The sequence below is a fragment of the Sphaeramia orbicularis genome, chromosome 11 (assembly GCF_902148855.1).
Source record: "Sphaeramia orbicularis chromosome 11, fSphaOr1.1, whole genome shotgun sequence".
Classification (NCBI taxonomy): Eukaryota; Metazoa; Chordata; class Actinopteri; order Kurtiformes; family Apogonidae; genus Sphaeramia; species Sphaeramia orbicularis.
The window spans coordinates 49,266,959-49,294,608 of record NC_043967.1 but is presented as its reverse complement, the minus strand read 5'-3'; the positions used below and the strand labels follow the sequence as shown (position 1 = coordinate 49,294,608).

At 39.1% G+C, this 27,650-nt stretch overlaps 1 protein-coding gene across 1 annotated transcript in view; it reads left to right on the top strand.

Moving 5' to 3' along the window:
- The first annotated feature begins 5,176 nt into the window (after positions 1 to 5,176).
- Positions 5,177 to 27,650, top strand: part of pou2f2a (POU class 2 homeobox 2a) — a 115,055-nt gene continuing 92,581 nt past the window's right edge. The window contains exon 1 of the mRNA XM_030146661.1: positions 5,177 to 5,276. Coding sequence (XP_030002521.1) covers positions 5,177 to 5,276 — 100 coding nt within the window. The remainder of the gene's footprint in view (positions 5,277 to 27,650) is intronic.

The following is a 27,650-nucleotide window of genomic DNA, read 5'->3' as shown; positions in this document are numbered from 1 at the left end:
ATTATCCTGCATGACTGTATTCTACACCTGCTAGTGCAATAACCTCCAAATTACTTCTTATTGATGTTTTTTTTTTTGTTTTGTTTTTTTTTTTTACAACACTTGCAGTTTATTCTTTGTACCAAAACTACAGGTGTGAACACTATCAGGTTATCATTAATTTTTCTCTACATTTGATCTTTTCTAAGTGATTTATCACCATTTATTATACTGATATCATCTTCATTTTGCATTTTCCACTGAAAATCACGTAGTTTCAATATTTAATTCACTGATTATGTAGAAGTAAATTCAAAGGTTATTAAATCAAAACAGAGAAAACTGAAGAAAAAGGGACTTTTGCTGTGAAATATACCATTAACTGGACATAAAAATAAGTGTGTCCATCCACTGTCATTGATCCAACTCCATGGGTTTTACTGGTGAATCATTGTAGTAGAGGATGACTGTGTTTCCCTGTTCACTACAGAGCCTCTGAACATCCGAATGGGTCATATCTGATGACCATAAAAAGACGACAAACTGTATTTTATACCAGTTATTTACAAGTATTGATAGGATTAATGGATCAATCTTATCGACCCCTAAACCTTTCAGATCAGTAGATGCTTTTGGTCGCTGGCAGCTTTTCAGGTCTTTGAGGGTTAATAGTGTCTTTCTAACTCAGAATGTGCTCAAAGTCTTTCTGATAACTAATTCAATAGAAGTAAATGCCAATGAATAAAACATTGGGGCTGATATAACATATATACTCGATGATGCCCTGTAATATGTTCTACATTGGATGCAGTAAATGTAAATTATGTTGTAATTTGATTAAAGCTGGTGGCTTTTACTGCTTCACTTCCCTCTCTCCGTTTCACAAATGCACATTAATTTTAAATGGAGTACCAGAGTAAATGTGGTATTTCACAAAGAGAGTCGCATCATGGATCATTTGTGGTACTAACATTGCTGGGCTAGCTAGTTTGTAGCCATTATTTAGAGTCTGTTAGCACTAAAGGTCTTTTTTTAGTCCACGTTAACCTGCAGGAGTTTGGTTGACATGACATTCGGAAGGTAGTTTTTAGTCCAACGGCCCGGAAGGGTCTGATGGACTATTGCAGGGGTCACCAACCCTGGTCCTTGAGGGCTACTATCCTGCATGTTTTAGATGTTTCCCTCTTCCAGCACACCTGACGGTCGTTATCAGGCTTCTGCAGAGCTTGATGATTGGCTTATCATTTGAATCAGATGTGTTGGAAGAGGGATACATCTAAAACATGCAGGATAGTAGCCCTCGAGGACCAGGGTTTGTGACCCCTGGACTATTGGTATCAGTTGTCGTCTGTCTGTCATCTGTAAACTATTTTTCAAGAATCTTTTTCTCTGAGTCAGAATGACGTGATGTTTGTTGTGGAACATCTTGGGAGTAAGGTCTACCAAGTTTGCTCAAAGAATTTGGAAATGTTGATTTTTGAATTTTTTATAAATGTTTGAAATGTAAAAAATCCCCACTGGTTTATAAAGGGACACCTTTCAAAGTGCTGTAACTTGAAAACAGTTGATGACAGTGATATAATAACTACTGGCAATAGATAGGAAGTCACATATGGGCTTTCATTTGGTGGCATGACCTTTGACCTTGAAAAGTTAAACCAAAGGTCATCTATGTCCAGATTTCTAGAAACTTCTTCTCCAAAACTCTCAGCCACAATCAATTGAAATTCATAGCAGTGGTTCCTCGGAGCAAGGTCTACAAAGTTTGTTCAAAAAAATTGAGACACACTGATTTATGAATTTTTGAAATTTTGAAAACCCCTTTTGGTTTATGATGAGAAAAATTTCAAAGTGTTACAACTTCAAAACAGTTGAAGATATTATTGGCAATAGATAGGAAGTCACATATGGGCTTTCATTTGGTTCCATGACCTTTGACCTTGTGTGACATTGAAAGGTCAAACAAATGTCAATTAATGTCTTTAAATATGCCGTTGGACTGCAGGGCCATTGGTCTTATTTTTTTGTTTCTGGTTTACAGAGAAAATGTAATCCACTGAATATCTCCATTTGTGGAAAATCTGACTTTCCGTACATACCAGTCAGCTCTAATGAACAGTGAATACAAGGTTATTGATGGAACAACTGTTAATTACTGGTTAATTTGGAGCTAACATGCTAATTTCTATGTAAATAACCTACTGTGCACCTTTTTAATCTAAGTGTTTGAAGCCTAAATAGATGTAGTGGTGTGTCAGTAGAGGTGCAGTGGCTGTGCTTTAAGAGTCATAATAGTAGTGATGGATGGGACAGTTATATTGCCCAGTCATAGTGTTGTTACTTTGCAATGACACCAGATTTAGTGGTATTTTACTGAGGTTCATAGGACTAATCTGTCTCTGATTTGCAGTATATGCAGGTAAGTGTGTCTGTGGTCTGCTCTGGTTACCAGTGGTGTCTACAGAGCTGTTGGTACTGTAGCACTGGTAGATATTTGGATGAATTTGTGTGTGTAATTGGACTAAACTGGCATCAGCCTATAGTACCACAATTCTAGTTCTGCTGCTGCTGCTGCTGCTGCAAAGTCAGTGGGTCAGGTCGCCTGTGATGATGATTTATCAGAGCTCGCAGTGTGTATTCAACATTTTCTATCCCTCCCTGCATAGACATTAGCATTGGCAAAGAGCCTGAGGCCTTTCCATATGAGGGCCATAATTGATCGATAACTTATTAACAGCTCAGTCTTACCTCGGAGTGTATACAGAGAGGGAGAAAGAGGTGTGTGGTTGTGGTCGATTTTATTTTATTGACTGCGATATTTAGCGTATGGATTTTTCTATTTAAAAAAATCTATGTTGGCGATAATCTTGAGTGTAAATGCGCAGCGCAGATTGGGTGCGGCGCGTCCGACAGCGGGTTGGTGCGTGGACTGTAGAGAGGAGAGGAGAGGTGTTGATGGCCCGGAGGCGCCTTTTGTCAGAGGTGGACACACACATAATGCAACTAAAACACTCTGGGTGAGCGTTAATACCAAAAAACCTGCAATTTAGATTCAGCTCCACTGACATTTTACGCGCATTTTACGCACACAGGCATTTCTTTCCCGAGCACAAAATAATTACTAATTTAACACCCGTGGCTGTGAGCCTTTGATTATTCACCTCTATGTGGAAAAAAAAAAAAAAAAAAAACATTAGTTGAGTGCTGCAGGTGACCTTGCGTAGGCCAGACCCACGTAAATCTATAGGAGAGAGAGAGAGAGAGAGGGAGAGAGAGATCCAACTGCTGAAATATACATCAAAGCTTCCCCCCTTTGAATTCATGTCTGCACATTGTGAAGAGCCAATCGATTTTCTCAGAGGCCGCCGATGATGTGATTATTGGCTTCATTATAATGAAGTAATCAGAAGATCAATTGGTTGGATGGGCGCTGGTCCTCTGGATCAGGGTGGCCGGAGAGAGCCAGGGTGCAGAGGATGGAATGTGAACTATTAGTAATTAACTAAGAATAAATAGTAATTATTGATGATTTATTTATGATGATGGTATTAATCCGCCACAATGTGTTTTTTTAATATGAAATAAAATAAGTGTAAATGTAAAGTTGAATGTAAAAGTGACCAAAGGAAATGAAAGGATGGAGAAAGTGGAGCGTATGAATGGAGAATGTGTGTGTGTGCGTGTGTGTGTGTGTGTGTGTTGGGGTGAGGGGGAAGAGAGGAAAAAGGGGGGATAGCGGGAGAGTGGGGAAGAGAAAGGGGGAGGAGGGGGGGTCAAAAAAAGGGGGCTGGGTATCTGTTCTGTCTGGCTCCCGGCCGGAGAGCTTCGCCGTTCCAGAGTGCGTTCAGACTGCGCGGTGTCGGACCGAAAGCACCGGGCTGGGGTTCCCACAATAAACTGAGGGGACGCACACGCACGCACACACACACATACATACAAGGAGCGGATAACACACACAGAGACAAGGACTGAAGGACTGATACACACCGGCGGATGGCGGAGCAAAGAAAAGATCCTACAGCCTAAAAGAAAAAGGCGCATCGCTTTGCCTTCCTCTTTTTCCTTGTTTTCACTTGCGCGTCGGTGCAGGAGGAAACCAGCGGACAGGTGCACTGACTGATATGGATTTCTTCATTTATTTATCCATTGATTTGGCTTTAATTAGTGACCCACGGTAAGAGAAAAGAGGAGAGAAGCAGCGAAGGGGAGGAGAGGGAGGAGCGAAAGTCAAACCGGAGGTGCCTGCGTAGCCTTATACTTTCTTTATTATTTGATTATTTTCTGTCTTTTACCAAATAATGCTTTTGCGTTCCGTTACTGTTACGCTTTGTGTGCGCGCATTCTTCTCCAGCCCAGCCCAGCTATTAACCAAATCTTAACGAAAACCAAAAAATAAAAGAAGAAGAAGCAACTCCAGGCTTATACGGACAGTTTTCTTTCCCATTCCCACCCCCACCCCCCCCTCAACACACACACACACACACACACACACATACACACATATCGAGGATTCACCGGTGGACAGTGTGTTTGAGACTTTTCATGACAGCGCAGGAGGTGAAATATCTAAATATTTTTTATCTTAAACCAAAGCAAAGTCGGTCGTGGAGGAGAGAAGGGAGCCTCTGCAATCTTTTACGCACAGCTGTCTGGACACAATAAATGGAGTCTAATTGTGTCTGCGTTCCATCCAGTGGAGAGGAGCTGAAAGAGGAGCAGCACTAGTTTCATATGGATGCCATGAGAACACATGTAATCCACTATCCAAAGACCTGCAGCCTGTTTTAGTCTGGATGGATTTCCGCTGGTAGCTTTTGCCTTTTTTCCTCTCTGCGCGCCCAGCACATCTACATCTGTGTGTGGAAACGCGTGTGTGTGTGTGTGCCGGACCAGTTGACTCCGAGAAGACACAAGTAACATCCATCCGCATCCCAAAGCAACACAAATATTTAGGAAAAAAAAAAAACAAGACATGTGAATAAACTGAGGCATTGGCTCGATCCGCAGAAGAAAAAAAAGCCAAATATTGAGTCTCATTCCCCCATCCAAAAAAAAAACCATCCAAGCGTCTTTTGGAAACGGCGGTCAAACCTGGAAAGAATCCGAAGAAAGGCCAAAGAACGAAGGAAGGACGACGGATAAGAGAAAAAGAAAGTGAGACTAAAATAAACGACGGCCACCAGGTCGACAGAGGACCATGTTTGTCCCCCTGCCGGTCCCCTTCGTCTTTCAGAGAACAGCGTCCGACTTCAGCGCCTGGAGACTCAAGTCCTCGCTGGCTCCGCGGTCCAGCCCCGGTAAGACGCCTTCTCCTACCGCCGATCCCAGCCTCATCCCTGTGCACACACACACACACACCAGGAGTTCAAGCCCCTTATTTCCCCCCTCAGCTTTAGTTCTTAATTCCACTTTACATTTAAAACACAATTATGCACAAAACCCAGACTGAGTTTCACCTCCAAAAAAATACATTTAAGTCCATGTGCGTAATGACACAAACATACACTTCAGCAAACATTATTCAAGTTATTTCATGTCCGTTTGTGTCTTATATTTACATGTGTGTTTTAAGCCTTTAACTAAAAATCCCATCAGAGTTTTCATTCAACTTCACATTTCAATTACAGCGACTCAAGTGTGACCTTCTTATTTGTTTCTCTGTGGGGGGAAAAAAAAATCCTAAAAAGTGAAATTATCAAAGAAAATTCAAGATTAAATATTTAATCCTGTAGCTGCATATTTTCATTCACAAATTCCCTCTCAAATGCTATGAAATGATAACCTCAACTCATTAAAATACTTACCTCCATGTACAGTGAATCCACAAAAAAAACAAAACACATTTTGTCTCATTAGCATCAGGTCTCTCAAAGGCGTCACTCCTATCCCTCATCATCTTTTCCTCCTCCATCTAAGCCTCTATCCCATTCGCCTCATCACCTCTCCTTTCCTCCGGTCTTTCTCGGTCAGGTTAGGGAGAATATTCATGGTCATGTATTGATCAGGAGGTATTGATCTCTGACCGGGGGGCCGCGGTGGGAGGGCTGGAGAAGAGTCAAGTTGGCTGAGGGAGAAAGTTTGGCTAGAAAGGAGAGGAATCCAAAAAGGGGGAAATTACATTAGAGTCGCCTTTCTAGGAACAAAAATAGACGTAATTACTCAAAAACACAAAATATCTCATTTATCAGAAGGTGCCTGTCAATCAGTAGTTACTATGGCAACGGTATCATCCTGTTACAATGGGTTTTGATAATCCGTGACGACTATAATATTGTTGATGTGACTTGATCAATAATAGGAGCCTTTTTGTACTTCAGCTACTGTGGGTTTATTACTTAACTGTCATATTTGTGCTTTATTATAGGGAATTTATGAATAAACTCAGCCAAAAAAAGTCATATTCCACACAAAAAGTGAGCAAAAAAAGACTAAAACACCTGGAAGTGCAGGGTGATATCTTTTTATTCTCACCACCTGTGGGAGATTTCAGACTCTCCCGGTCACTTTTCCAGTGTTGAAGTGTGTGTAGAGGAGATGTTTGGAGGGTGATGGCACCGGCTGCACCCCCCACCACCACCAACACCACCACCACCACCCGTCCTCACCGCCTTAATCCATCCAGGCGGAAATTCCAGATGACAGATGGGGGTAAAGTGTGTATGCCGAGCCGTGCCGGGGTAATTCAGGCTATCACCTTAAGTAGGTGTCAGGAGGAGAAAAACGGTTGAGGTTTTAATGAGAGCTGCTTCTGGTGGCTTTGACAGGCGACATATAACCACCGCTGGCTTCTGTTTGGGGGTGGGGTCAACCCCTGTTGGTCCTTTAAGAAATTAAACTAAAAGACATGATGAGAGGAGAAGAAAAGAGGGAGGCGGAGGCTGGGTGTGTGCGGCCGTGAATGGATGATTGAATGAATGAATAACTGTATGAGCCGGTGCATAAATGAATAATAAGTAAGTGAATGAGAAGATGAACCTGTCAGTTAACAAATGAACTGGTCACACAGGCGGCGAGCTTAATTAATAAAACAGTGACAAAACAAATAATGGATGAATAAAAGTGCTGTAAACCAACGGGGTGAATGGCTGCAAAATTAATGAAGGCTAAAGAGTCTGAATGAGCGTGTAAAAATCTAAACGTGTATAATGGGACAGATGGAAAAGAGGTTTAACAGGTCATCGTATCATGTCATTTCCGATCAGATCAGGCTTGAAGAATAAAAATTTGCTCCAGTTTGTTGTTAAGTTTAGGTGGAAAACTGTCGAACTGAGATCTAATGAAGTCACGGTTTTCAGGGACGATTGATCGATATCAGCTTTTTATCGTATCGTCCTTAAAAATTCCAGTATCAGTTGACACATAGTTGGTTTTTTTAAAGACTAATTGCTGTCATTTTACAGCAAAATTATTATTTTTTTTAGTTTACAGGCATTACAGGGTGAAATGCCATCTTATTTATACAATTTTCTGTCCCTTATCCATAACTTTTCTTCATGTAGATTGGTTCTGTGTAAAGTTTTTTAGATTAACCCACACCTTGGCAGAACAGCGTTGTCTTATTTTTATTCTCTGGTTGTGGAAAAACCTTCAGAATATTCTACGACTAAATGATTTTGTCTCTTTGAGTGAATTTTAGAGTGTAATTGCTTTCTTTAGCAGGATTTTGTCTCCTATGTTTCCTTCAGGTCTCTTGTTCTTGCTTTTACCTGTTGTTCTTATCTGTTATATTCTGCACATCTTGTTCATGCATGAATTTATTCTTTTTACTTGGAGATTTATTCTCATAGGACTTCGTGGTTGAATAAATTAATAAATAAATGACACTAATATTTAACCTATGAGGCTGCAAAAACTTTTTAAGTCACTAATAAACAGCTACAAAGAAGCTGTAGCGATTTTCTTTAATTTAGAGAAAGTTATCGTGCCAATTTATCAGTCAGTGCATCGTTTTCTAATGGATTGAACACATTTATTACAGTCAAAAAGCATATTCAAGATTCAAGAAGTGTATTGTCATATACACAACAGAAACACAACGGTGACACTGAGAAATGAAATTCTTACTTTACGATTTCCCTTCACACAACTGAAATAACAGCTAAACTAGACTAAAATAAAGGCACAAATTTAACTCTGAGCACAGAAATTAAATAAAATAAACCTAGTACTATGTATAAAATGGTAGAGTGCAGTCAATAATGTAAAATTACATTAATACTGTTACAATGGTAAGATATTCAGAATGTGCAAGTATTGTTTATATTGTATGAACATCCAGAGGATGTGCAAGAAGAAGCCTGGTTGTAAAGTGTAAAACATATTACCGTCACATATTAACAGATCAATCCATTAAGTTTTCACAAGAAATTAAACTTTTGGAGTATTACAGAACACTGATAGTAGGTAAATAATAGTGATATATTAATAATAAATATCAGGTGAAGGTGTTAATGGAGAACTGCATTGAAAACAGTAAATGAGGATTAGCATTTAGTTCACACAGGTCACCACCTTTTATTGTATAGTGAAATAAACTGAATAAATGCCACAACATGTGATTGAATGAATGAGTGAATGAAAGAGTGAGTGCTATAGCAGCGAAGTAAATGTTGATTAAGTATATGAAATAGGGGTGTAATGGTGCACTTGTTTGTACCGAACGGTTTCGGTTCAGGGCCTTCAATACAATACGAATGTGTACTGAACCGACACATGTAGCCTATGTGAAGAATGCAAACACTCGGCTTAAGTTTCCACATGAACCTTGAAGCGGAACGCGTGCAGTATGAGCAGAGTGGTCGCATGCAGACCCCATGTGTAATATTTGATATCCTAGACCAATAGTTCCCAACCTTTTTTGGCTCGTGACCCCATTTTAACATCACAAATTTCTGGCGACCCCAGACATTCAAAACAGAGACTTTTTTTTTTGTTGCTAAAATTAATTTGTTTTTGATTGTGTAATAGTTTGTTATACTATGTTGCAAATAAACGTTAATTTTATACAATATTTAGTCTATATAATGTATATTATTATGGACAGAGGCAGAAAAGCCAGGTGTAGATTACTGCACAAAGTGAGAATTGGATTTTCCTTGGTCAGGATATGTACAGTCAGTCCAGCTTGGATTTACAAGGCTGACAATTAATACTGAACAAACAAGAACTCAAACTATGAATTATGAAAGAGCTGCAGCATCTGAAACCAACCACAATGAACATTTGACAGATAAACAGAACCACAGTGCTTCAGTTTCAGCTTCACAGTTTGTCTTTTATGGATTGGGATTGTCTCTGTCAACTCACCATATATTTTTTATTATTAAGTTGTTGGGTTTTTTTAATCAATTACTCAAAATTTCAGGTGACCCCATTTGAATTCCAGGCGACCCCAGGTGGGGTCCCGACCCAAGGTTGAAAAACACTGTCCTAAAGGGACACCTAAGCGCTGAACGTGAACCGGCATGACATCTCAGAGCAGCGTCACAGGTACAAAGCCAGAGTTAGAAGATCCTCCGTCTGCTTTAAGGTCTCAGATTTGGGAGCATTTCGGATTCCCTGTCAGTTACGTCAATGGAGAGAGACAAGTCGACAAAACAAGAGTGGTGTGCTGGTAATGTTTTTGAAGATCGGTTATATTTCTGGCTACACGTCAAATTTCATATCACATTTAAAAGGACACCATCCAACCGTTAATATTACCGCTACCAAGAGAAAAACTGTAACCCGACTACAGATACCAGCAAGGTTTAAACAGCTTTTTTTACTTCAATAAAGTTTTTTTTTTTTTTAATGAAATTGGTCTTTGAAAAAGTATTGAACCAAAGACCCCTGTACCAAAAACGTACCGAACCAAAATCTTTCTGTACCGTTACACCCCTAGTATGAAAGGGCTTCATTAACAGGCCTCATGTCTCTGTGTTTCCTCATGTGAGGAAATAAAGGGTCAAAGTGTGTGGGTTTTATTTAAGCATGTTGGTGTGATAAGCAGCCAATACACATGAGAGAAATAAACTGTGTGTGAGAGCAAAGGCCAGACACTCATCCCTCCTTCCCCGTCTGTTTTTCCTCCTCGTTCCTTCGTCTTTCATTCTTAATCTCTGGAGAGAAAGAGACCGAGAATCCTCTGTTTCTCTCGTTTCTATGAAGTATTCACTTGACTCAGAAGCCTTTTCAGTAAAATGCAAACTCTCCTCTCTTTCTGCCTCTGTCTCGTTCCCAGTGGACAGAGAGCTTGTTGAATTGGATTTGCCCGGTGTGGTATGGCTGGGCCCCATAAGCCACTTTAGCTAAGTCTGTTACCCACAATTCTCTTTCTCTGTCTGATCTGTGCTTGTGACCGAGGTGTGCGTTTGTGCCATTTCCTGCACCTGTGTATATATGTGTGTGTGTGTTAGCGTTGTGTGTTGTGTGAGCAAAGATGGGGTGTCAGAAGTCTAAGATGAGGTGAGTGAGGTTCAGCGGAGGAGGGGGGAAAGAGACGTCCTAAACAGCATACGCTAGCAGACAGCGGCTCTACTGTGGATCTAAACTGAGGGCTTATGGGTTTTTTGTCAGCTCGACTCTTTAACACTACAGCGTTGAGAGCGCTGGCCTCAGCTCAGCTGGGCCTAAGACACATCACTGTGGCGTACGCCTTCGAAAAACTCACTGGGTTTAATGTGGTCAGAATCCGAAGATGTTTTATTTGCACATTTTACCTGTTTTCTGTGGAGGAAATAAGTCACTTTATTGATTAAATCCAGTAGTTGTAGTGGTTTGAAGTAGAAGGTGATTGTGGTTTTTGACGGACAATGGCTTTGGAACAGGAAGTGGACGATAACGGATTAACTGTCCCCTTCCACAAAAGGTTCTGACTAGAAATTAATTGTACATGCATCAAGTTAGAAATTCCTAAACGAATGAATATGTGTCACTGACCAGCAAACTCAAAGTATTTAATAAATATGTGAGCATTATTTTCCTCTAAAGTCAGTCTGGTCTTGAAAACCGATATTAACCAACTTAGTTTGTTGAGTATCCAGTTGGTCTTCAATCAGTCTCTCTGTTTATTGTCAACTGGGTTTTGACATTTGTTTGTTATTATTTGTTTATTATTTATTGAGGATCCCCATTAGCCGACGCACAAATGCCAGGCTAATCTTCCTGGGGTCAACTTTTTTTTTTTTAAAGAGGACTCCAGGAAGACTAGCCTGGTGTTTGTGTGCTGGCTAATGGGGATCCTCAATCAATAATAAACAGATAATAATAAATAAATGTCAAAACCCAATAGAGCTGAAGTCCCGCCCCTTCTGTTGTGCATCATGGGAAAGTCTTTGGAAAAATATGAATGGTGGTTAATGAATAGAGACAAATAATGTTTTTATCCCATTCAAACTGTGTCACAATTTACAAATGTGATGTTTGTGAAGTTAAAAGATCGTTTTATGAGCCCAAAAAAGTCAATGTGTGGTAAGGAAACGTCTAGTTTTGTGATTAACAGCTGAATGACTGCATCTGTAGTCACACATGATACATGTCACCAACAACAAAATGGCCGCTGCCTTTGCACATTTCAAGAAAGAAGTGAAAAAGTATAAAAAGAGGTGAAAATCCCTCCAGTCTGGTCATGTTGAAGCTGTAGAGACGCTTTCAGACTCTGAACAGACAGACAGACACAGTTACGATGACTTTCACATGTGTAGCCTTATGCGTTTTCACAATGTGAGACTTCAAAACTGACTATAAACATATGTGTAAATGATGCATAATTCACATAACTAGTGTCTTGCCATCGACTATACTTGAGGTTTCTGCCTGTTAAAGGGAAGTTTTTCCTCACCACTGTCACCAATCACAAGTGTTTGCTCCTGGAGGATTCTCTTGGGTTTTCTGTAAACTTGATTTGATTCTGATTTGAATTGATAAAGCACTTTGTGACTCTGTCTGTGAAAAGTGCTCTAGAAATAAAATTTACTTACTTTACTTACTTATAATACATTTTTTCCATTCGGTGGGATTACGGATCTCCATATATATTTTTATGTAGAATCCACTGCTATTAAAATAAATATCTGCAGCTTCATGTCAACATAGTATTACCCTCTTCACTGTGAAACACATGCATGAATACACACATAATTACTTAATCTTTATATCTGATCCCATTAAAGTCACAACTTAAATGGTAGCAAGAAATACATACAATTTTGTACATTTTAAGTTGTTGTAGCATAATGTTTTAATAGAGGAAGCAGCAACTTTAACTCATAAGGACCCAGTGCTACTTTTGTGGCAGGTCCGAAATATTTTTTTCTCTATATTTAACTTTTCTTATGTGATTTATCGCCATTTATTATTATATCATCCTCTATATTTTGCGTTGTTTTGTTGTTTGTTTGTTTTTTCAGTGAAAATCAGGTATTTTCCTGTATTTCATTGGCTGATCGTGTAGCTACTCATAAAAGCTCAGATTATAGGTGAGGGTCATTATATCAGAAACAGAGAAAACTGAAGAAAGTGTCTTTTTCAGGGAAGATATCAATAACTGAACATAAAACAAGTGTGTCCATCCACTGTCATTGATCCAACTCAATGAGTTTTACTGGTGAATCAATGTTGTAGATGACAGTGTTTCCACGTTCACTACGGAGCCTCTGAATGTCCAAATGGGTCATATGTGATGACCATGAAAAGATGACAAGCTGTATTTTATACCAGTTATTTCAGCGTATTGATAGGTTTAGTGGTTCAGAAGTCATTAAATATTTTAGATCAGTATTTTGCCAGTGGCTGTCTGGGTCTTTATGGGTTAACACAACACTTTACACTCTGTGATTTTGCTAGACATATGTTAAGTACTGGATTTTTTGTTTGTATTAACTAAGGCTAAGTGCACACTGGCGCCTTAGATTTATTGCTCAGTTTTGATTTTTTTTAACTGTTCGCAGTATTTTTTAACGGGTCATGGTTCTGAACTGATCCGCAGGCACAAAAGACAAGTAACAGCAACTCCTGTACAGAATCAGACATGGAAACCCTAAAGTTTACAGCTTGGTTTATGAGTTGATGTGCAGCAGAAACCAGAGAATCCATGAGCAGATGATAATGGAGACAAGGCTGTGGAGAACCTGAGCCAGACCTCTCCATTGTAGCTGTTTCCTGTGTTTGTATTCACTCGGCAACTCCCACCAGCCCAGAACGGTGATGCTTGTTGATCCGAAGTGACGTAAAAGTCTGATTTAGACGGAGGACTTGAATCTTGAGGATCTGAATCTGATTTAGGACCAGATATAGCAGTGGACCAAACTAGAATTGACAAGAGTTTATGTGATTTGTGCTGTTCACACTGGTATTGGAATAAACCCCAAATCTGACTCACATATGAGTAGAACAAATCATGTGAGTGAATATGAAGCTTTGATTTCAGTCCAGTCTGTAATGTGTCCCCTGTCATTTAACCCTTTAGGCGCCAGAGTTTTTTTCAAATAATATTCCATTTTGATATCAAGATTTCAAAAGGCTGTAACTTGGAAGTGGTCAGAGATAAAGTCATACTGTAAATGACAAAAATGTTGGCTATGAAATGTTGGCTATGACCCAAAGCTTATGATGGGAGTAAATTTACTCATCTAATTTGCATATAGTGATGTCACAAAGCAGCGGCCATATTGGTTTGTGTAACTTTTAGTAAAATTGAATTTTTGTTTACATGGAATTTTTCTTTGTGTTTTTTTTTTTTTTTTTTTTTTTTCATCTTATCCTTAAAATACATGAACTTAAACAATAGTAGAAACTGAAATTCAGTAAGTTTTAATTGCTTTTTATTTGAGCAGCAGAGTAGTCAAATCTGTCCTTATCCATCCAAACTAAAACTTAATAAACTGAACTTACTTGAACGTCTCCTGCACCAGACCCAGTCATGTGATCATGCTTTACGATGACATCATGACGTGGCTCTAACTTGGTTCCACTTAGCTCTTGGCCTATGGAAAAGCAAACTGGTTCTTTGAAGGCACCAGGTTGGAACCAGTTAAGCGCTTGCTCTAGCACCAGGTTCTTTTTGGTGGAAAAGGGGTAGAAGTTGGTGCTTGTCTGGAACCTTTTTGGAACCACTTTGGAACCGGTTTGGCCTGTGCTTGGGCGGTGGAAATGCAAAGAACTGGTGCTAACTCAGGCACCAACTCCAAACCAACCCTGGGTCCAGTTTGGTGGAAAAGTGGTATTATTAAACCAGCTCAGGACCACGCCTTTCAAACTGGATTTTCTTCTTCACTGTGAATAGAAACATGCCCTGAAATGGTGTTACGATTGAACGGCCACATGTCTGCCATCTGTTGGTGGGAGGTGGTAACAAGATTTGTCAACTCTATCTGGAGCTTTGGTCTGTTTCATTCAGTTATGTTGCTTGTCATTATATTGTGACTTTGGTGCTTTAAGGGTAAATCTCTATAGACAGAAACCAACAAATAGAAAAGAAATCTAAGGCTGATTTTTTTTGTGTTTTTCTGCATCAAATCTTTGCCACAAGGACTCAAAAGCTCCTCTTTGTGAGGCGTGGAGATCTGTCCACACAGTCTTTGTGTTTGGTGGTTTTCAGAGGGCAGACCAGGTGGAGAGGGACCTGTGGCTGCTGTTGCCGCTCTGCACCACAACAAAGGCTATCTAAATGCTCTTTTATTTTATATACACTGCTGTAAAATCCTCCAGGGCCGCTGTGGCCCATATAATACTGAGAGCTGTCAGATTCACACAGAGAAGGCACGCGTCCGGATTGAGAGGGATGGTTTATTTATGTCGGCTGCTCTGAAAGGCCTCTCATCCGACTTGTAATTATTCACCTCAGTCTTCATGTTATCTCGCAGTCGGAAAAGAACAAGCAAGTTGAGTCTTTACACAGAAGTAAATCGTGCTAGTGAAGGGCATGAAAAGCTACGTGATCAAACAGAAAAATGCGTGAATAATTTATTAAAAATGCAAGGAAGGAAAGCAAAAAAGAAAAATCTACAGTTTGTTAAATCTTAATTAGCACAGCAACAACTTTGTGAACAATGAGGCCATGTAGCAGTGTATTCTCTATTCTATTTCTTCTATTGTTGCAGAGAAACTTTTTTTTTTCTTGTGCAGAGTTTAAAGCATAAATCTTTTGTCCACACATACACACACATAAAAGTGCTCCATGCTGCTCGATAACTACCTCCTCTCACACCCAGGATCTCAACCTCGCAGTGCCCAGGAGGGGGTTGTGTTGTCTGGGCCACAGCAAACTGGGCCTGAGCAAAGGCCCCTGTGCCTAGATTAATTGGCTGCGTGCGCGTTTGTGTGCATCTTTGTGTGTATGTGAGGAAAAGAGCTGGAGTGCGAGAGTGTGTGAGGGAAATGTAGTCGGGGCTGGAGCAGTGTGGCGTTGTGTGTGTGTCTGTGTGTGTGTGTGTGTATACGTAGAGGTGCTATATATGAGGCAGCGTTTTTGAATGTGTGCGAGCTTATGTCTGAAACACCGTGTGAGACTAATGTGTATCCGTACATGTGTGTCGACGGCTGCACAATATATCGTTTCGGCATCATCACTGCAATGTGTGCATGTGCTGTGGTTACATCGCGGTGGCATATGGTGTCAACTAAGGCAACAACCACAACCCGAAAATGAGCAACGAGGAATAGGAGGAAAAAAATGGAGTTTGGTTGCCAAAATTAAAGCTGTGTTATTTCAGCTACAAAATGACCTAATTTGCCTGAAAAATACTTCAGGTCACTCTCCTGCTTTTGTGTGCAATGCCAATTGTGCAGCAAGTTTAAGAAATCGTCATCAATATCGTTCTAGATTGGTGAATTCTTTACATGTATATACTTATTTATGTATTTTAGGTCTACCTCCTTCATAGTTATTGGTCTACCTCCACTGGAATGACTTCAATAATTATAGTCTCTGGTTCTGGGATCTGTTATATCTACATGTTTCCAAAAGTTAGAACAGAACTTGGAAAGAAAAGTGTTAAAAGTTGATTTCTTACTACCTGAAACAACCTACAGAAGGAGATAAAAAATGAAGGAACCGGTCTCTTTAAATACATTCAAAGTCATTTTAGTTGAAGGATCAATGTGGATGTAGATGTTTTTGTAACTGATTGAATCGGCTTCTGCTTTGAGATGCTTTTAAGGAACATTGATGTATCCTTTTAGTGCCTTTTACATTATGTGTGTATGTTTTTAGTCTGGTGTTTTATGTATGGTTTTAGCCCTGAGGTTTACTATGTGTTTTTTGTAGGTTTTTACTGTGGATGTATGGCTGAAATTCCTACTTTCAGTAACTCCTGCTACTGCTTCATCTCAACAAGTCGATTTTTTTCTCCCATTTAAATAAAGGTTAATAAATGGAATAATAAATGAATAGACTCCTCTGCTGAGAAGTCCTTTATTTTCTAACATCACATCATAAACCGAAGAAGAAGAAGAGAAAAAATATAGTGCAATGCTAATTTTTTCCAATACTGTGCAGCCCCAGCAGGTAGGCAAGGCAGATGATTTAATAATTGCACGTTGAGGTCAGTTATGGATCTGTCCGGCATGTGTGGTAAATCTAGAAACCACAAGCATCTCATAGCGGCCCATTGTGAGAGTGGTTTTAACCTTCCACTGCTATTGATTAGCCAGCACGGACTCGTCTCCCACCGACCCATTTGTGCGTGTGTTTGACCGTATGCATGCGAATTTGCAGTTGTGTGGGAGTGCGTTGTGACGTGGATGTGTAGGTATGTGGCTGGCGAGGACACCTGTGCACTGGTGTGTGTGTGTGTGTGCGTGTATGGATCAGATTTTTAAAAGGGGCAGCACTGTTGGTGAGTCCCGGTGCTAACGTGATTGCGAATGACAAAGCGTCCAGGCGGGTTTGTTAGCTCCATAATGGGGAATCAATAGACACAACACAGATGTCAATACAACATGCTTTATTGCGTTAAGCTGCCTCACCCCCACCCTGAGCTCTGAACACACACACACAGACACACAAACTATCAGAGGATGTATCTGCTCTGTAGATACTATCTGAAAGAAATACATCTACACATTAAACCGCAGTATATGTGTGCCCTCATATATGATCTTCTACTCATATGACATTACGTATAAGTCCAAAATGGGACACTTTAATAGAGAATAGTCATGGTACACTCAGAAAATGAGCATTTATATGGCTTTATGAGTTGAAATTGGTTTTCCCTGCTGCAAAGAGCTTAATCTACTGAACAGTATAACAGAAGACGAAGTTTATTTTATGGTCTGGTGGATTCTGGTTTTGTTTGGCTTTTGAGCAACACATTTATGTTAGTTATTTGTGCATTATATACACGGACATTGCAAGTACATCCCATATAAAAAAATCAAACAGTCAAACTCGAATGTGCAAATGAAGTCATATAAATGTATACTTTTTGTGTTTTTTGTTTTCTTCCATGTCTTCTTATTACCTGTTTCATTTCTAAGGACTAAGTAAGATTACTTTGTCTTGTTGCATATTTGAAATAAATTAAACTTCAACAACAAAAAAAGAAAACCTCATCAGAAGACTGGCATCGATATAAGGCGTAAAAAGGGAAAAACAGTGCATCTTACACGGTTAACATCTTACACTTAAAAGTTAGTACAACACAATCAGTAAGTGGTTTAAATAAGGGTAATTGTGTGTTCCAAAGAGATGATCCTCAGTATTTTGTTGAATGTGGTGGATGAACGTTCTTATATTACTTTTCATGGAATAATTGTGAATGTCTGAAGAAACCTCATAGTAATTCTGAAAGGCTGTGGGAAGGTCATGAGTTATACATGAAGACACGAGTCTGTAAACATTCACATCAAAAACTGATAGAAGTTTAAGAAACGGGGATGAATCACATCTCATAAGAAAATCATATTTGATATATTTTTTTTGCAAAGAAACACCCAGAGAGTATTGCAATAGATGATTTAAACCATTTGACCATCATGAAGTTTAACAGTCTGCTTTTTCATAGTGTCACATTTGGATCTGTCTTGCATTTTGTTTATTTTTCCCACATAAAGCATATCACATCTTGCACATCAAACCGTAATTTTTATTTCAGATCTTTATATGTATTTCATTTGACAACACATGACTGTAAATGTATCAGAAATGTCCTCCACACAGCCTTCACACAAATGTACTGTGAATTAGCAGCACAATCTCAAACCCAATGTATATAACATGAAATACACACACCAGCACCTTTTGTCTTTGGAGACGAACAGCTCATTTCATTCCACGGACACTTCCTGCTGTGAAGATAAAAAATATCTCCCCTTAGAACCAAATATGGTCACCTGAACTCTGCTTCCCCTCCGTATGTCAGTCCATCCAAGCAGCTCAAACTATCAGTGTTACCGTGGAAACATTCATAGGCCATTAGACACACATATAGGAAGACAGGAATCAAGGTAAAGACTTTCCTCCTCCATACACACACACATAAATACAAACACACACACACACATAAGCTGCCTCCATTGGACAGTCATCTTAGTCTTCTTGCACTTGATGGTCACAAAGACCATTAAGGGCTAAATTGGCTGTACTCAGGCTATATTTGACTGCCCTGTGTGTGTCTCTCTTTGGGTACGTAATCGCCAATCATATGGAAGTGTGTATTTGCAGTCATTTGTGAGTACATTTCCACATTGTCTGTCCTTGTAAACATGACTAACTGTGTACTCAGAGTACTTATTTCTGATGTGTGTGCGCTAAAATCGGTGTTTCCTTGATGGCTGGTCTCAGTGTTTGGTCGGATGTGTTCATATACAGGCCAATGTCCATTTTACACCCCCGCTAAATAATGAATCGGGGCCGCAGCGGGGGACCTTTTCTGGTTTAACACCAGTGCACACCCCTAATCGAATGCACTCAGCATGTGCTGGCCCTTTGTCCAACAAGGTGTCTGTCGATAGGCTTTCTCCTCAGCCCACATAAATGCCATAAAGAACCTTGTGCCTATTCATTCGTCTCATAGCTCACATTCCTTCTCTTCACACTCCTCTCATCCCTGCTTTGCTCTCCCTCCATCACTCTAATTCCCCTGCCTTGGCCTGGCGTGCCACCGGGGGTGTTCAGCTGGAAGAAGGATAGGTGGAAAGGAAAGAGAACAGAAGGGGGAGAGCAAGTAAGAAAGGCTTGAAGCTGTTCAGCTGATTAGCGGTTGGCATGAGGTCAGGGCTGCTGGTCCACTTCCAATTAACTAGAATAATTAGGTTTCACACTGTACAGGGATAGTGTGTGTGAGAACGGGTTTGTGTGTAGCAATTTTTTTTTTTCCCCATACTCTTTTTTTTTTTTTTTTTTTTACTTTATATGAACATAAGCCTGGACGATAAACATGGTATAAGTATGATCACAGTATTTTTTCCACATTTGTCAGAATCGCAGTGTATAATTTTTTTAAAGTTGTGATTTTTTAAAGAATATCCTCATACTAACTTAATCCTAATCCTTTGACTGTCTATGATCAGTGGGCGCAGACATCACCCATAGGTTTCCGGAATGCAATTTTGAAGCCAGTAGTTTGGAGTGGAAACGGAAGTGACTGTATTTGGACAAAAGGGGTGGGGTTACAGAAGGGCTGAGGGTTTAGTGTTGAGATAATGCTAACCACTAGCATACTGATGGTAAAACGGTAAACAAAGTCATTTTAGGGTCTTGTTTGTGTAGTCTGTTAACACAACTACATTTGAAACTGTGTATCAGGAAAAATGTGTTTTATTTAATGAACTGAAACTATAAAAGTCTGACTCTGCAGATCTGTGAGCAGTCATATTGACCTGTCAATCAAAACCTGGCATGGTGGACATTGAAGCTGCTATTTACCATGAGATCTGGTTAATGGAGGAAAAATGTAAACATAGGTGAAATCATGGAGAAAAAAAAAAACCTTAATATTTTTACAAAGAAATTTATTGTATATTAGAGGCTGCCTTTTTAGCTCATTTGGAAAGTTGCCTAGTGGCCTTGCAGTGATATAACAACTTTAAGATACCAACACTTTGGTTTCATATTGGCGCCTTGACCCTTAGCTTTGAGTAAAGTGGTTATTAGCTAAACTTCTAAATATTATTATGGGCTGACATGATATTTCATTCTCAAATTTAAATAAGGGAAGATAAAATACATAGCTATACACAGTTTTGTCAACCTTGGTGGCCATTTATGTATAGATTTGAGTTTAAGGTGCACCTGAATGCACCATAAAGTCCCTATTTTCGTCTGTGTCAAATTCAGAACAAAAGCAACACACCTATAACTTAGCGCATCTTCACTGCAAATTGAAAACATCATGAAAAGTTTTATTGCATGAACAAACCTGAAGTATGTTCCCTTCCTGTCTCATAATCAGTAGGTTGTTAACGTTCAGCCTCTTTTCTACTGGTTTATTTTTACTAAAGTTTATCAGTAATTATTGATGTCAACTGAAAACGGATTTCATCAGGATCAATTTTTCAACTTTATCCACCATCCATCCCAACACGAGCACTTACTGTCTGTGAAACTAAAGGCAAATTGAAGCCAGCTCATCTTAGAACTTCCTACTAAATTGCTTTCTCGACCTCCATACCCTCAGGATTAGGATCCCAGATTTAACCCTCTAAATTTCACAGTCGCTCCGGGTTAAAAAAAAAAGTGAAATGTTTTTGCTGTTAATCCCAGATTAAGATCAACACCACTGTGTAATCTGTATATCTTTGACCCGAGACATGTCTGTTTGCTAGCTTCAAATCTTTTGTGCAAGTTTTCTTTTAGCATTCTACTCTCAGGGAGATAGAAAAACTTAACACTGAGAAAATACATTATTGGAGGGAGTGAACAGGAAATATATTCATGGCTTAGTTTTATTTCTTTTGTACTGAAGGTGTCAAGATGGGAGACCTTCTTTTGAGTTATTTTCCAACATCATGTTTTTACAGAACATGAAAGAACAGAAGCATTTTCCTCTTGCATGTGTAAAATATAGGCCAAATATTGCTCTACAAAACGAGCCGTGTGTGCAGACTCATGGGTGTACAGAAGGCTGCGGTGTAGCTGAGCTCATGTGATCTATAGCAGGTGTGTGTGCTGCTGGATTAGTTGCCATTTTCCTTCAGTGCGTAAGTGTTGGTCTTTTATGCCAACCTGAAGGCAGTGATCTTGACTGAATAAAGAGGGAAAAAAAGAGCTTAGGAAAGGCTCATGAGCGTGACATAATGACGCCGGAGTGTAATGTTACGCAAAACCTTTTCATGGAAGTGTGACTTTGTATGGGCCGTTGAAAAGCCGAACAGCGTGCTTGTGTGTGTGTGTGTCCCTGTGTATTTGTTCAAGTACATTTCCTCTTCGAGTGTTTGCATGTTTATGTGCGCCTCTGTAATGTAATCTCCTGTTTGCAGCGCCATGGGGACGTTTTATGCTCGCCAATGTAGTTTGTATCGAATAAACCACGCACACAGAAGCGTCCTGTGTCCTTTTTGTGCAGCCTTTTTGCATGCCTGAAGCTGTATGTGTGTGTGTGTTCCTAAGCAATATGAATCCCTGCAGCCAACAATGCATCTCTTCCTGCCACTGATACATTTAGCTAATAAAGTCAGATGACAAAAGTGGGGTTAGTTTGATTGGATTCCACCTCTTTTGTCTCCTCTCTGCAACCGTCCGTCCCCTTCGGCTGGTGGTCAGTGGTGTTTTGGGGGGGAACAGGGGAGATTTAGACCCCCCAATTTAATTTAGCGGACAGGAGTTATGGTAATGAACTTGGGAGAGCGAAGGGGGCGTGTGAAGAAAAGGAAGGATGGATGGGGAGGAGGGGCAGGGGTCCCCATTTTACCTCCAGAACGCCACGTCCTTCCTCTGCTTCCTCCCCCCACCCATGCTTACCTTCAGCCTGTCTTATTAAGGGTCCACTGGTGACTGCTAAGGGTTTTTAGCTAAAAACGTAATATCATGCAGGATGTAGGGGGTGGGGGGTGAGTGGATGGAGGCTGTGTGTGTGTGTGTGTGTGTGTGTGTGGGGGGGGGGGGGTTGCTTATGTATTCACAGAAACAGAAGTAAAGTGACAACAATAGAGGATGGGGAGAGGAAAAAGAAATAGGTGGGGGATGGACAGGCGCTGGGTCCGGCCCTTTTTTAATAAATCTGAGTGCTCTGGTTAGTGCTTCAATCTTCTGTACTCAACTAACCCCCTACCCACATTACACACACACACAGACACACACTTTCAAATACATACATGCACTTACTCTGTGACTCATTTTCACCCACATATGTTACAAGCTCAAGGGCTTTTAGAAGGTGTTTTTGGTGGACTGTACAGCTGATGCTGCTCCTAATTGAACTATCCCCCAAATCTGGGCACAAAAATATGAAAAATACGCCACAATAAACCTCACCATTGTGTGTTTCTACAACCTCTGTACATGTCTATTCTCAGTGAAATTTCTCATTTAAGTATGTTTTTCCTGTTCTTTAGTTGGCAGGGGAAATGGGAAAATGCACTGAGCATCGCAACAAGCATTATAAGCAAGGTGATTTTTGTTTTGGTTTAAGACTTTTTTTTTTCTTTTTCTGTATTAAACCAAGCCCTGTTAAGTATCCATCACTGTAAACAAGTGCAACAAGAGCCTAAAGACAGCCATTAAGAAACATACTGAAAATTGGGTTGGTTTTTTTTTTTTTTTTTTTTTAGGGGGAAACAAAAATGTTTTCTTGGAACTAGTGCATGTAATTATTGACCAAAAATTCTGTTTTATATTTTAAGGCCGATGATGTATGACATATATGGCAATGGCTTCTGCAAATGGCTTAAATATGATGCAGTAAAGCAAAAACACAAGCAAAGGAACGGTTTCCTTCCATATATGAAGACGCAAAGCATACTAATGAAAAAGGAAAAAGTAATGTTTACTCCTTGGTTTAGTTGAGTTAAATTTGTTAGGAACCCCATTAGATACAGCAAGGTTGCAGATATTCCACCTAGAGTCTGATTCATGGTTGTTTGATTTCAACAATAATTGCATCCATAATTAGTGTTGTAACAAGTTGATCCACTGCAATAATGAGGAATAAACACCAGCATGTAGAAGATCTGGTGTGTTTTGATGTGGATGTACATTGAGCTAAAACGGCTCTGAAATACCCTTAGTTTTTACAGTTTTCACCAAGCTTTAATTTGGCATATATGCAACTGTGGAACTTCTTTTACAGAGGTTAAAGACATCTTGTACATTAGCACAACTGCTGAAAATTTCATGCGTCTGCCATTAATAGTTCAAAAGTAATGATTTCTTGAACTTAACATCTCTTTCTAGGCTTGTTTTTACAGTAAAATTAGCATCTCGGCCCAATTTCAAAGTGCAGATATCTGAAAACTAATGAAGACATAAGTTAAGACTGAAATTTTGTTTGGCGTTGACTAGGGAGAATGATATCATGAAATCGCATTGTATGTCACAGCAGTTCTTATGGCATTTGGAGCGCTATACGTTCGCATTTTTGTCCTTTCACGTATTATTTGACGTCATTTGCTCACGTGTCAGTTTATGCTAAGCTCTCCAGTTCATATAACCCTAACCCTCAGTACGTGGTATTTGACATGGCATGAACATACACACGGAAAGCTTGTAATGCATACAGATAACATACTAATGAAAAGTGGTGTGTATATTTACGCGATTTCATGATATCACGTAGTACTAGGGCTACTATTGTCAAAGTATTGAAGCAAATGGTCATTGATTGAATCTGTATTTTTTGATTTTTCCATTAAAAAGTTTACATTTGGTCTAGTACTATGAACAATTTGTATTTTCTTTCACACCAAAAACACGATGATTGGTTAAGACACAATGACGCTAGAAATGTTGATATAAAACATATTATAGGTTCAGAATCCAAAGAGTTATTTGCATAAGCATACACTAGAAACATGTTTTTCTGGCAAATGGTTTTTCAGTTTGGTCAGTTTTCAGTATTTGGTCTTTTGATATTAATTTAAGCTTATTTTTCTGGGCTTGTTGACTGTCAACACACAGTGCAGAAAGGAAAAAAAAGAAGAAGAAACGCCATTTCAACAGGCATAAAAACAGACCAAGAGCAATTCTAGACACTGAGTTATTTCCCACAAGTACTTCTGTGGGCTGTGCGGCATCTAATACTCGCAATGAATCCAGTTTGGATGCTTTTTGAGTGCATGGGTGAGTTATAGCAAAAAATAAAAATAAAAAAACATCTAGACTAGCGCTCTAAAAACAGCTGCTGGCTATGTACCCTGTATTTCTGGGTGTATTTTGTTTGAAGGTGTAATTTTCGTATTCGTCATAGATAACTGGCCAAATATAAATGGCACGATGTCACTTTAAGACATTTCGAGCGGCAGCACCGGAGTCTAATGGCACAAGATTCCTCACCTGTCTGAAGCGTCGACGGTAAAACATGAGGGTTTGATCTGAACCACTCAGTTGGAAAGACACACCATTTTGTCCTGTCACAAGGCAAGGTATGGGTGTTTTTGCATAAGTTGTGCTGTTCTGACAGAGAACACTCACTTTGCTGTCACTGTATGTATCGCTTTGTGGCTCTTTCAGCTCACAGTAAACTGAAAGGGCAGCCAGCAAGTTGAAGAGGCTGTCAGTGGAATTCTGGGATATGTAGGCAGAAATGCATCTACTCCTCTTTGTCTTTCACACCCCCCTCAAAGGGTTGGGTGTGTTTATTTTTGGTATTGAGATGCTCTCCAAATGGAGTTTTTGTAGAATATACCTATGGAAAAAAAATCATATAACGATAATTTTGTATTTTTTTTCCATATCAGACGATATCGATATGTATCACGATACAAATCAAATCACTGTTTTTTGTCAAGATTAAATTTTCCGTTACTATTAAGTAGGGGTGTAAAAAAATATCAGTTCTGCAATATATCGGATATTTAATTTCACAATACTGTATTGATATTAAAAAGTACTGTATCGATATTTTTAGGTATTTATTCAAATGCAGACGTTGTGGAGGTTCATTTTTGTTTTTCTTTTTGGTTTATATTGTGTTTATTCTTATTTAACACTATTCTATTGAATAATGTTAGTTCCTTTGTTGGGATTGCACAAAAATAATGTTATGATGTTATGAACTAATAGAATGTGAACATTTGAGCAGGATCTTAAACTGTAATTTCTGTAAAAACATAATTTAAGTTTGAACACAGGAAAACTTTGTGATATAGCATTAGATCCTGTTGTGATCGAATAAAAATGTGTTTAGTATTTGTGTAGATTTCTAGTGTAATTCAATTGTTCAAGGAAATAATCATTTTAAAAAAAGAAACAAACAAAAAATTGCCTTTTTAACAGTATCATGATATAGCGTATCATGATCCTAGTATTGTGATTTGTATCGTATCCCCAGATTCTTGCCAATACACATCCCTACTAATAAGTTAGTTTTGAAGACATCAGAGATAGAGAAAGAAATACATATGTTGCGGTATTTATGGAGAAATCCCTCTCTCCACTCTCAGAATTATCCCACCCTTTGCTGTTATGTATTATTCCCCCCGCTTTACTCGCCCAGTCTGTTGAGCCGTGTGTACCTCTGTGCCATAACTGGCGTGAACCGAAAGTGAAACAACATGCTATGACCATCCGATTCCCGGCTTCTATTCCTCTGTTGTACGCCGAAACCAAAATGGTTCGCACCCTACTTTTCAGTAAACTGGTCGCCCAAGTTCTCGGTCATATTTTCTCCTGGGGGAACACTCATTACCTCCCACTGTAGCCCAAACATTAGTGTATGTGCTGCAGCTGCTCTTACACCTGTGCTGTGGGCGTCGGCCTAACTTGACGTGACTCTAACGTGATTGGTTCGGTGCGGCGCTACTTAATTTTGATTGGCCGTTCTTATTTCTGTCAAAACGTGGACGAATGAATCAAAATTGTATCGAGCATGTCTCATATTTCTATTGAGGAAAAGTTGTATATATATATATATATATATTGTTATTGTTTTATCGCCCAGCCTTAAATATACCCCAAATTCTTCACAAATAAGTCTGAAAATGTGAATATCTTCAGAAATAATGGTGCAAAAAAGTCTAATCTGGCATCTCTAGTCATAGCACAAAAGAAGATGCAGTTGGATCTTTTTAACAAGCACTATTCATGATGTCAACAGAACTTCATCTAAACAATGATCTGTAAATTAAATTACAGTCATTTCCTGTATTTGAAGATTGGATTCCCCTGCTCATCTGATACCATGTATTTAAGAAGATGATTCTGTCCTCAGGATTTGGATACATTCATTACTGTAGCAGCTGATAATGATGGCAAACAACAGGTTTTAATATAGAAACCTGGTCATTTCAACACTGTCCACTTTTCTAGTAGCTCCATTTTGACCAACAGGGATTCTTTTAATAACAATTTGGATGTGTTTTAGGGACACAGCAAAATGATGAACATCTGCAAGAAATAAAAACAGAAACAACCAAAATTACTTGGTTATGTCTGTTATTCTTAGATTACAAGTGACAAAATGCAGTCAAACATATGCAGTCACGGAAAAAATTATCAGACCACCCTTGGTTTCTTCTTGTTCATTTTAATGCCTGGTACAACTAAAGGTACATTTGTTTGGACAAATATAATGATAACAACAAAAATAGCTCATAGTAGTTTAATTTCAGAGCTGATATCTATCCATTTTCCATGGTTTTCTTGATAATAAACAAAATCACTTCGGTTCTTACATCAATATCTATGGCATTGTGCTGACAAAAACAGTGCTTTTAGGCATTCTATGTTTTCTTTTCTGTCTGTTTTAGTCACATGATACACACAGGAGTTAGTGCTTGATTGCACAACCATTGTTTCTGATGACTTTTGGTGGTCTAATAGGTTGTTCTGTGACTGTATAATACAAAATGACAAGTACACGATATAGCATTCAGAGTTAAAAATAGGATTAGTATTAGTCTGTATGTGCAAGTTAATACATTACATAGTTTCATAATAGGAATATTTGTGTGCAGTAACTCTAAAAACTAATGCCCCATCCACACTAATATGGATATTTAGCAAAACTGACATTTTACTCTAGTCTGAAATCCACACGTAAACAGCATTTTAGCTTCCACAGTAAAGATCTTTAATACTCTGATTAGTGTGTGTCCATGTGGGAAGTTTAGATTAGAAAATAATGGTATCACACTCAAATCCGTGCATGTCTGTGGCTGCATTACATAATGAACTCACATGAAAAATCAGACGTTTATGTAGTATGAGCTGAAGGACTGAAGACAGAGATCTGCACCAGGATATTTAGAGATAGATCCGACCAGACGTGGACTGATGTGGTAAAACATGTACAATATAAAGAATAAACTACCAAAACACTAGCGAGCAGATATTTTTGAACTTATTTATAGTCGTTAGAGATATTTTGCAAAGTCACGTGGACATAATTCTTTCTAAAAACACAGGAAGAAGATGCAGATTCAGGAAAATATTCACATAAAACACTGATATTTCAGGCTCACTGATATTTAACACATTTTCACACGTTTACACCAAAACATCATTAAACTTTCATTATATGGAGAGCATAACAGGGATGTTTCGGTTGGTCGGTTACAAAGGTTACCTAGCAACCAAAAGGTTACCAGTCAAA